Source organism: Crocodylus siamensis, chromosome 1, assembly GCF_052110815.1.
Source record: "Crocodylus siamensis isolate JL-2025a chromosome 1, ASM5211081v1, whole genome shotgun sequence".
NCBI classification, from domain to species: domain Eukaryota; kingdom Metazoa; phylum Chordata; order Crocodylia; family Crocodylidae; genus Crocodylus; species Crocodylus siamensis.
In genome coordinates this window covers 376,421,572-376,433,671 of record NC_143395.1, presented here as the reverse complement: position 1 = coordinate 376,433,671, position 12,100 = coordinate 376,421,572, and the positions used below count along the sequence as shown (strand labels likewise).

At 46.4% G+C, this 12,100-nt stretch overlaps 1 protein-coding gene across 1 annotated transcript in view; it reads left to right on the top strand.

The window, feature by feature from the left end:
• KL (klotho) overlaps positions 1-11,473 on the top strand; it is a 78,904-nt gene extending 67,431 nt beyond the window's left edge. Inside the window, exon 5 of the mRNA XM_090027739.1 lies at positions 8,084-11,473. Within this exon, the coding sequence (XP_089883865.1) occupies positions 8,084-8,421 (338 nt within the window). The 3' untranslated portion in view covers positions 8,422-11,473. The remainder of the gene's footprint in view (positions 1-8,083) is intronic.
• The last annotated feature ends 627 nt before the right edge of the window (positions 11,474-12,100 follow it).

Genomic DNA, 12,100 nt, shown 5'->3' with positions numbered 1-12,100 from the left:
GAAATGTCTCCAGCACATCTTCAGGGGCTTGTCTCCAGCCTTCTGCTTGTCTTCAGCCCCCTGCTCATTCTCCTGCTCTGTCTCCAGTCCTCTGGGGCTGGAGAGGAGTAGGAGAATGAGAAGGAGGCTGGAGATGATTCAGAGATTTCCCTGATCAGCTCCTGCTCTCCTTTCACTGCCACACCTGGCTTCAGCCTCCCGCGCTGCCTGCACCTTAGCAGCAGCGGCAGCAGTCAGGGCCACTCAGGGCCTCATGGCACAGCCCTGCCTGCATGATGGGGGGCCAGTGGGGCTCAGCCCAGGCCACCTGGCACCTGCACTGCAGCTGCTGTATCTCACGGTGCGGCCCAGCTTAGCAGGGTGCTGTGTGCTGTTTGGAAGCTTGGGGATGCTGTGTCTGTCACCTGTGGCTTGGCGCTGCTCAACCTGAGCAGCTGGAGCTCTGAGAGAGTGTGTGGTGCCCCACCTAGCCAGGCTGCACCAGTGTGATGTGGCAGCATGGGTGCCAGGCATTTGGGGCCAAGCCCCACTGCCCCCTGTGCAGGGTGGCTGTGTCATGAATCCCTGAGAAGCCCCCACTGCTGCTGCTACTGTTGGTGAGTGGCGGAGGGCTGGAGCCAGGCAGGAGAGTGAGTGGGGAGGAGTGGGGGGAACAAAAGGGGGCTGGAGTTAGATGTGTTCCCCCCCATGGTCCCCTTCCCCCATTCTCCAGCCTCCCCAACTTACCTTGCACAAAGCCGGGTCATAGATGCTAGGGTCAGAAGGGACCTCAACAGATCATCAAGTCTGACCCCCTGCCTAGGCAGGAAAGAGTGGTGGGGTCAGATGACCCCAGCCAGATGCATATCCAGCCTTCTCTTCAAGACTCCCAAGGTAGGGGAGAGCACCACTTCCCTTGGAAGCCCATCCCAAATTTTGGCCACCCTTACTGTGAAGAAGTTTTTCCTGTTGTCTGGTCTCTGTCAGTTTGTGACCATTGTTCCTTGTTACCCCAGGAGGTGCCCTGGTGAACAGAGCATCTCTAATCCCTTGCTGCATCCCCCTAATGAATTTGTAGGTGGCCACGAGATCATCTCTCAGCCTTCTCTTGCGGAGGCTGAAGAGGTCCAGGTCCCTCAGTCTCTCCTCACAGGGCTTGTTCTATAAGCCCCTAACCATATGAGTGGCCCTCCTCTGGACCCTCTCGAGTCTATCAACATCCTTCTTGAAGTATAGCGCCCAAAACTGGATGCAGTACTCCAACTCCAGTCTGGCCAATGCTGCACAGAGGGGAAGTATCACCTCCTTGGTTCTGTTTGTCATGCGTCTGCTGATGCATGATAAAGCGCAGTAAGCTTTGCTGATGATTTTGTCACACTGACAACTCATGCTTATCTTGGAGTCTACTATGACTCTGAGAACGCTTTCTGCTTCTGTGCTGCTGAAAGGGTCACTTCCCAGCCAGAAGGTGTGCTGGATATTTTATGCACCCTAGGTGCAGCACTCTGCACTTGTCCTTGTTGTGCTGCATCCTATTGTGTGCTGCCCACTTTTCTAAACCGTCCAGTTCTGCCTGCAATCGTTCTCTACCCTCCAGAGTGTGCACTTTAGCCCACAATTTAGTATCGTCTGCAAACTTGGACAGAGTACACTTCACACCCACATCCAAGTCACTGATGAAGATATTGAAGAGTACAGGTCCAAGGACCAAACTCTGCGGAACCCCATTATCTACATCCTTCCAGGTCCGACCCATCTGCTAGCACACTCTGGGTGCAACTGCTAAGCCAATTTGCCACCCACTAGGTCCCTGCAGCTTGCATCGCTGCCTGCCCTGCATGGACAGGCAGTGTGCTTCAGCACTGGGGCGAGGGCCAGCCATAGAGACACTCTGGCTGGCTACCAGAGCATCTGTGGAGGACTGAGCCTCTAGTTGCCTGTGTGCCCTGCCCTGCTTTTTTCCTCTGGGGTATTTTTTGACCCCTGGATACCCAGGGGCCTAATTTTGCCCCTATGCTGCAAATTTGCAGCATGAGGAATGTTTTTTTTGTTCCTGAACATGCCTCTTGAAGCATCTTGAAGGGAGTTGAGACACTGCAAGAGGCACACGCACGCTTGTCTGAACACACCCATAGAGTTTTGCAAAAATGAACTGATTGATCTGTGTAAGAGCCCAGTAGGAGGAGATGTAATATTACTACCTCATTTTACAGATGGAGAGGCTGGGACAGAAGGTCAAAGTGTATTTTTCAAGTCTGAGAGAGAGTTATTTTCAGATACAAGAGGAGAATTCAGGGTTTACTGTCTGTTCTTGAACAACTGGATATTGCTTTTTAAATTTATACAGTGAAATCTCCAAAGTTTGCAGATGATACTAAATTAACCCAGGTAGTCAAATCCCAACATGAGAGGAGCTGCAGAAAGATTTCATCAGGCTGAGTAGGCCAAAATATGACAAATGATCTTCAGTGTTGGTGAGTGCAAAGGAACGTACATGTGGAGTGCAAGGGAACGTACCCACAATGATGCATGCGTAGTACTGGGTTCTGAACTAGCTGTTATGACTTGGAAACGAGACCTTGGAGTCATTGTAGCTTAATCAAATGTCATCTCAGTGTGCAGCAGCAACCATAAAATGCCAGTGAAATGTTGGGCATTAAGAAGGAAAAAGAAAACAAAATAGAAAATATCGTCATGCCACACTACATAAATCCATGGTGTGCCCACACCTTGAATGCTGTGTATTTCTGGTTTCCACATCTTAAAAAGGATGTAGTAGAAATATAAAAGGCTCAGAGAAAGCAAGCAAAATGATCAACGTTACAGTTGCCATACAAGGAGAATGAAAAGGTTAAGACTGTTGTTTGGAAGGGAGAAGGCTAAGGAAGGATATAATAGATGTCTGCAAAATCATGAAGGGATAGAGAACTAGGGTACAACTACTGAAATTAGTAGGAGGCAGGTTTAAAGCTAGCTTTTGAGAGGATCAAGAAGAGGACCACCTGCATGATCTGGGGACAGCAGGGCAGACCCTACAATAAGAGACTGCGGGACCTGAACCTGTTCAGCCTTCACAAGAGAAGGCTGAGGGGGGACCTGGTGACAGTCTATAAACTCACTAGGGGGGACCAGAAGGGTTTGGGAGAGACCTTGTTTCCCCTAGTGGCCCCTGGCATAACAAGGAAGAATGGTCGCAAATTGTTGGAGAGTAGGTTTAGATTAGACATCCGTAAGAACTACTTCACAGTTAGGGCGGCTAGGATCTGGAACCAACTTCCAAGGGAAGTGGTGCTGGCTCCTACCCTGGGGGTCTTTAAGAGGAGGCTTGATGCCTACCTGGCTTGAGTCATTTGAGCCCAGTTTTTCTCCTGCCCAAGCAGGGGGTCGGATTTACAAGATCCCTTCCGACCTGACTTCTGTGATTCTATGATTTATGCAGTGGAACTCGCAAGAGATTATAGAAGTAGATAGTGTAGCCAGGTTTGAAAAGGACTACAAATTCATGGCTGATTCAATCTATTAAGAGCTCTTAAACAGAACAGTCAGAGATGTTTCCTCTGGCATCTCTAAACCAATGATGGTGTATGCCAGGGAGTGAAAAACCAGAAGATAGGTCCTGTTAGATCTAATTCAATGCTCTCCCTCTAAAGCATCCACTTCTGCCACTGTCAGACACAGGACATTAGGCTAGATGGATCACTGGTCTGACTCAGTATAGAACTTTCTTATTCTTATGGCTTCTTTCTCCCATCACTTAGCTTCCAAGTTTGAAGAGCCTCCCTGATGTAACTGCCCACCATCTCTCCACATAGTCCCAGCCTGTAGTTACTGGTCTGGCAGCCTAGTACCCATCCAGTACCTCCCATCCTGGTTTCCAGCACTCCCTTTAATCCAGGGGTGGGCAAAATAGAGCCTGTGAGCCAGATGTGACCTGCAAGGCCATTCTATCTGGCCCATGGGGCCCCTAAAATTTTTAGAAAATATTTATATGCTCCTGGCTGCCTGTCAAAGATGACAGGAGCCAGGAGCGGTAGGACCCATGGGGAGCCTCAGCAGGAACACAGCAACCCAGCCAGGGCCATCCTGGGGGGTGGGGTGCATGAATCGGGGTAAGTGCCCTGGGTCCCGCAGTTAGGGGGCCTTGCGGAGCTAGGCAGAGTGGTGCAGCAATTCCACACTGCCACCAGCTCCACATCCGGCTGCTCAGCACCCCTCCCCACCACTGAATCCACTGCTGGCTTCCTTGCAACCTCCTAGGCTCATGCAGCTGGGGGCATGGCCCCATATAGGCTGATTTGCCCCAGGCCCTGCTTGGGTTGTCGCTGAGCCCAGCCCTGCCCCACCCCCAGCAATTTCCCTGCCTTCCTGCCCCCGCACAGCTCCAGTACCACGTGGCTCCTGGCTGCATCACCCAACTAGGGAGCACGGAGCCCGCATCGGCACCAGGATGTGTATGTGTCGCATCACTACAAGGGTGTGTGTGTGTGTGTGTCCTTGGGGTAAGTCCCACATGCACAGCCCACCATGCACATGCACTCACCCCCCCCTTACACTGCCATACACACAGACCCACAATATACAAGAATAAGACTTCATTTTAAGCTATTATATACAATCACCTCTATGTACACTACACAAACACATGTAAACCAGGACAAAAATATTTTTTGAAATCAAATTAATGAATGTTGTAGATGTTTGCTTTTTAAAATATAACTTGGTATTTTTTCTGGTTTCAAGATGGCAAAATCCCTAGTTGAAATGAGTACTTCTGTGGGCAAGGGGAGGGACTTCTGGTGGCAAAGTTCAGGGGTTAGGTGGCAGATCTTCCAGTACTAAGATGGCGACCAGGGGGTGGGGCACATGTGGCCCTCAACACCTTTCCAAAAGTGGGTAAGTGGCCCTCTGCCCATAGTCTTTTTCAATAATTGATTTAATTATTGGTCTCTTTCTTCATATTCTTTCTCTCTGGCAGGTAACTGGAGATGGGGCCTCCTGAAAAGTTTATACCTAGATTCTAGCGTTCTCATAGTTTATGGGATGTTGGTGTTTGAAGGCTTGTTTTGGTTATAGGGACAAAATATAGCTGCAAAAAAGGAAAAAATAGGGTCACATTGAATCTCCTTCTTGTCCTCTGAAATAATTAAAATTTTTCTGTTTTTAGAATCTCAAAAATCCAGTGTCAGGTAGTATTTAGATGCAGTAGGGTAGGTTTGCCTACGCTGTAATTTCAGTGATGTCCATGGCTCTCCATACAGTTATACCACAGTGAATCCAGCCAAGTATACTTTCTTTTCTTTTCAGTTTTCCTTAGGACTGAAACTGTCTTAAATGCCAGTTCTGGACAATTAGTTTCGCATCTGTAAGGTTGCAAGCCCCAGCCGCCAACCCTGCTGCACTCTCTCCCTCACCATGGGGGCCTCAATCTGTCCCCTCTCTCCCCACCACACATTGCCTATGCCTTCCCTGCCAGACTTACCTCCATTGCTGCCTGGCTGTATTGCTGGCCATGGACATGTGTGCGCACATTCACATGGTGCCCCCTGTGTCCCACTCCTCGCAGGCCCAAGCAGCTCCTTGCAGGCTAAAATTGCATTTTTCTCTCTTAAAGGAGAAAATCCGCATTTTTATTCATTTATCCACAGCAAATAGAAAATCCAGATCCCTGGTAATGATACATACAACATGCACCCCCTTTCTTCAAAAGCCTGTATCCGCCTAAGAGTACATCTTACAAAATGACATGGGGATAGTGACTTGCTAGAGCTGCCTGGTCTGAGACAGCGCAGTCTAACTGATGGGTCTCCTGAAACACTTGAAGTGTTAAATTGCAGCCTGGGGGATTTGCTGGCGTGGCTGTTGGAGCTGCTGTACTGGTATGGCACCAGAAGCTAAGGAGTAAGTGCTGTTATCATGTGCTTGATGTCCCCTCCTGGCTCCCTTCCCTGATGGTAAATTTGAGACCTTCAGTTGCTGATGGTAGCAGGGAAAAAGTGGGGACAGGTGACAGAAGTAGTCATTCCTGGTTTAAGATGTAGGTACGGCCCTTGTTTAAGATACAAAACTCAGGATGTGGAGCCATGAACTGCCAGTATAGTTCTCTCACCAGTCACTGTGTGCCCTGGGCACGCCTGTCAACCTCCTAGGCTCAGTATCACTTCACCAGTGAGGAAACTTAAGCTATAAAGTAGTCTTTCTCCCTTGTGCAGATTTGGAGCATAAGTGCATAAAATTGCCCATATAGCAACATTCATTATTAAAAAAAAATTGTTTTTAAATAACAGTTTTTACTCTCTCACCATCTATACATACAGATCACTTGCTCAGCACAGCACATAGCAGTGCAGACCTTTGACCCAAAGAGTTGTATTTTCTTCTTTGAAGAGCTTCCAATCTACAGCTACTAGAATAATATAGAGCATTACAACAGAAACAGAGTGATTAATGATCATTTTAATTGGAATGTCACGGGTCCGCCAGGTGTAGCACAAAATCATTAGACAAGATGAGAGAGAAAAATGAATGGCTGAGATGGACATCAGTCTCTGGAGGTCTCACTGATGATATCTTCTCTTGTGTAAAGTCTTGCTTCTGGGGGTCTGCAACCTCCTGGCCATCAGCTCCTTGTAGGCTGTCCTTTGTCTGTGGAGCAACTAAACTCACCTCAATCTTGAGGTAACAGGAAACTCATGAGTAATGGCAACACAAAACAATCAGCATCCACTGATGGGCCCCTGGCTGGGGCCTTTTACCTTCACCCGTTTAAGAACTACCTTGCAGGCTCAGCAGCTCCCTGCTGTGCCCCTGGCAGTCATCTTGTGGGGCCCTCCTCTGGGTCCCCTCCCAACTTGGCCCAATCTCACCTGAGGCTGGGCTCTCCAGTTCACTCCTGCTGGTGCTCCTGCCACTTGCCTTGGCGGCCCCACGTGGCTCTCCCCCTTGCATAGGCCCTGGGCTGTCGTAGCCCCGTGGCCTGACACCAATGCCCCTTTCACCACTCAGTGCAGTTTCTGGCTTCCGCCCCTACTTAAAGGCTCCCTGCCAGCATGGTTTTTCCGTGGCAGTTGGCCCGTTTCTCTTGGCCCCAGTGCCGCGTGCCTCTCTTTTACCACATCCAGTGGTGTGTTCTCTGCCTCTTCCTGGGACTCCTCCAGGGTGTGCTGCCACCGGTATTGCTGGGCCTTCCTCCCAGGGTGCCTCCCAGGTGTGCCACAGCCTCTCTTGTGCAGTGCTCCATGGCACCCCCTGGTTCTTCCCGGAGAGGCTCCTCGATGTGCTGCTGCTGCTGCTTCTCCTGCGCTGCTCTCTGGCACTTCCCAGCTGTCCTCCAGCAGCATCCCACAGCGTTCCCCTGCCACTATGCTCCAGCTTCCCCATGCTCTACCTCCAGCTGGTCTCCCAGCCGCTTTTTCATCCACCCACTCTTTTCTCTGGCCCCACCTTCTCTCTCCACTGATTTGCAGGCTCAGGCAGTCCTGAAAATGGTGTGCCTGAGTCTGCCATCTTGGCGTCTCCCTGCAGCTGCCGCTCATTACTTCCCCTGCAGTGAGTGATGGGGAGAGTCAGGGTGGGCTTTCTCTTCCCCTTTCACAGGGAGTAAACAAAGAATATAACCTTCACCCCTCCCAACATACCACATAGAATATAAAAAAAAAAATTGAAGCCTATACTTCTTATACATTAAAGGCAAATTTATCTTTCTGCAATGGATTCCATGCCCTTGGACTTTCTCTGTTTATATAGGTTCTCCATGTGTGTGTAGAACACTGTTTGTGTGGGGTTTTTAATACCTTTTCCCAGTATGCCACTCTTACTATTAATATGTTAACATTTGTCAACCCTTACCACATACTTATATATACAGTGTCTTTTATTCAATATAAAAAGAAAAACTGGTAATCACTGATTGCATTTCATAGTAATGGCTGGCAAATACTTTTTAGTTACAACCACTGAGTGTATGTATGCCTAATTTCTTGGAAGAGCTGTTCAGACCTGTTTGAGATATAACCTTCCCTAATAGTGTACAGTAGCACACATTGTTGTTCTTAAATAAATAACCAATCTCTTTTCCTTTCCCCCAACCCCTTGTTTTCTTTTGCAGCCTACACTCTGGATAATGTCAATGTACAGGGATATTTTGTCTATTCTTTTAATGACAGGACTGCTCCTAAATATGGCCTCTATCGTTACGTTGCAAATCAGTATGAACCGAAGCCTTCCATGAAACATTACAGAGAAATAATTGACAATAATGGTTTTCCCAGTCCAGAAACGCCTGAAAGATGGTGCCCAGAAGAGCTTGCTTTATGTCCTGAATGCAGCTTTTTCCGAACCAGAAAATCTTTATTAGCTTTTATTTCCTTTATATTTTTTGCTTTCATTGTTACCATATTCTTCATTATTTACCACTCCAGGAGAGATGAAAGAAGGTATAAATAATGCTGCTGCTTCAGCTACAGTACTGACTACTATGTCGCTTGCATTCCTTTGGGAACTCTCAAATAATTATATGGCAATGTTGTAATCACTTCGGCACTAGGGAGCCCTTTGCACTGCCTAATGCTGTGAAACATTAAAGCTGAAAATGGATTGTGAACACAGGAAATCCTTTTCTGGGTTTTGGTATATTTGATTTGTGACCTAGATTCTAGTGGTCAAATTTATCTCAACTTCAACTGGAGACCTTTCTTTGAGCAGATTATTTTTCCTTGTAGGCAAACACATTGCTAACCAAGACCTATATTAGTTTAACTGTGAAGACACTAACCAATTAATTCCCCTTGGACATAAATTGCTTTTTGTGGAATAATAGAAAAATCTAGATGCCAGGTTCTCAGGAGAAAGCCAGATGAGAAAGATAATAAGCTATCTTCCTGGTTAGATTTTACCCAAGTATCACCTGACTAAAACCAACATTCAGCTGTAATACAGAAGAAGACTAAATAGAATTAGACTAAGTAACTAGACATCACAAAAGGAAAAAAAATAGTTCTGTTGCCAAACCATAAGTCAGGGAGTAAGGACATTGGGATTCTGTTTTTGCTATGCTAGTGACTTTGAAAGGTTGGCTTCTGGCATCACATTTCTTACCCACATTGTATCAGTTGGTGTTGGCAACCTCCCACAATGTAGTGTGTGCGTTTCTGTTTCTGACCTAAACCAGTCATTGGAAAAGAGCAGCAAAGTGAAATGGCTCATGTTTTGAGGGCAGGAGAGTTGGCCCCTAGCAAGGAAGAAGGGCTCATGCCTTGGAGATGGGGAAGGGCTAGGGAGGGATCTTGTTCTATTTCAGTTGGTGGACAAAGAGCAGGAATACCATGGGGTTTCCCAATGGCAGATGGAAAAGCTGAATAGATTTCTTCTGCCCCTGGTATCAGGAAACTGTATACCTGAAAATGGGGGCAGGGCTATCACAGCATTTAGTATCCAGAAACTTTCACTCCTATTTGTTGTCTTCTCCTAACATTTAATAAAACAAACCCAGAAATTAGCCACTCCCTAGATTCAAGCAGGTTAGGGAAATCTGAGTTGAGCTGAGGAAGATGGCTTTAAATTTAAGTGAGCCTAGGCCTGGAGGTTTAATGCCTTTATATCGCATATACATTTCACACCAGTATTCTGGTATCTTGATATCTTGTTTGCCAAGAATTTAAGTCTTGGACCATCTATTTGTGGAGCTTATGCATTAATTCTCTGAGAACTTGACCCAACTCTTATTGGAATGTTTTTGCTGACTGTAACACAGGGGTGGGCAAAATGGTGGATCTGGCCAGTGGACGGACTCCGTTTCCCAGTAGCCCCTGCCCACATGGCTGGGGCTGGTTTCCATGGAGACCGCAGCAGCAATTGCACTGTGATAGCACAAGGCTGGGGTTGCCATGGAGACCAGTCCCAGCAGCTCTGGCATGGGCAGCAAGGTGGGGAGCTGCTGAGGTCTTGTGGTGGTGACAGCATGGTCTGGAAGCAGGGCAGAGCTGTGATCTGCAGCCTACATGCTCCGGGCAGGCATGTGCAGGCTGCAGATTGCTGCTCTGCCCTGACTCCTTGCAGCAGTGACAGCGTGGGACAAAGCCATGATCCACTGCCTGCAGGCTGCAGATCGTGGCTTTCCGTGGGTCTGGACCGTGCTTTTACCACCACAAAATCCCAGTGGCTTTGGTGCAGCTCCTTGCCCCACCGTGTGCCCTGCCAGCACTGCTGGGGCCGGTCTCCACAAAACCCCCAGGCTTGTGCTATCACAGTGCAGCTGCTGCTGGGGTGTCCAGGGAAGCCAGCCCCAGCCATGAGGACACAGGCTGCTGGGAAGTAGGAGTCTGGCTGCCAGCCAGATGCACCATTTTGCATATCCCTGTGTTACAGTCAGTGGAAGTATTCCAATAAGAGTTGGGTCAAGTTCTCAGAGAATCAATGTGTAAGCATTAATGGAAATGGAGTCCACTGCTGGCTGGATCCAGTCTGTGGGCTGGACTTTGTCTGCCCCTGCTGTAACAGGAGTTGTTAGGCTGGAATAGTGCTCAGACTCCAAAAGTGTCATTGCAAATCTGAGCAACTCTGCTCTGTCAACAGAACAAATTAGCTAAATAGTACCAATGTTATTTTTTCATCAACAGAACCGTAGAAATCAAGAGACGCAAAATGACTCTGGTCCTTTTCCAATCATACCCGTTAATCAATGCAGGAGCCTGCAATCTGCATAAAGTGATGCAGTGACTTCTTTCTCTCTGCTGGCAGTCTTCAAATGTATTATACTTGTGTTTTCATGTTGCCACATGTCCAGCACTGAAGATGAGTTTTAATCTAATACACTCTGTGTTAGTTACCAAGTTGTGTATCCAGCAGGGTCTAAAGTTGCTGTATTGAATGTGAATGTTTATTTACTGTAAATTGAAATTTATATGTGAAATACGTGTCTTTTATTTGCACCCTACATTATATATTTTCTTTTGGTTAGAAGATTTAGTATCCTTGCGCAAAGATTAATATATTTATCCTTTAGTTCCAGATGTATAATAGCCTAATTTGCACTAATATATTTTGCTATCAGGATTAATGTGACAAATTCTGGGTAAGTGATAAAATAGAGTAAATGTATATTAGCCTGCTAGGATTTGCTGAGGAAAATATATTTAAAAATGTTGTGGTGTTTCTACATTAACCCACTGCCATATGGTACTGCATGGACTGCAAAGAGACAGTTCTCCCTGAATATATGGAGTGCTAAATTGGTTTCTCTGTGTCATTGCAATGAATCACTTTCTAGTTATGATTTTGATAAAGAGCCTACTGCACAATGTCAAGTGGAATCTCAATAGATAGTGAAGAAAATATAATAGTTATTCAATACATACACTGGCTAGATACTACCTATATGCTGTTTTTTCTTTATATAACTATGACTTTGCTAGAATAATAAAACAGCAGAACTGATTTTTAGAGTAGCGTACATAGAATCAAAATATTTAAAACTCATAAAAATCTAGTGCAATTCTTATCAGTTTCGTTGAGTGTCTTATTGTAAATACTTGTGCTGAGCGCCTCTGAAAATCAGCCTTGTTATGCTTAATTCAAAACAGTCTCATTACCATGTTACAATTTTTGTCCTGACTGGAAAGCCATTTAAAATGTGTGTGCAACATGCCTATTATTCCCCCATAGTAAAATGTCAGCAAGTCACTAACATATTGCAGTTTAATAGTGGAGCCACAGTGGGGGGCCAAGAGCAAAAAAGCATGCCTGTGGTCAGATGGAAGGGAACATACTGCAGGCTTTTCCAATACTTAGAAGAGACGATTTTGTCATCACTGAATGGAAAAGAATTAGGATTTTTTCATATGGTTCTTACTGGCTATATAATTTGCAAGTAAATCATACAGAAATGGTTCTGTGACTTGTGGATATAATATAGCCCTTTGTGTGTTTTCTTTCACAACAGCTATTAAGTATCATTGCAGAACACTGATCTCTTGGTTTTAGATATAACAATACGCAGAAGAATTTTCATCTGCCCTACCTATAGAAGTACCCGTGCTGGCTGATTTTATAATGAAACAATGGGGTTTTTTTTAGACTTTTGAGCCAAATGTAACATCTGCTCACCATAATTACCCTTGGCACTTTC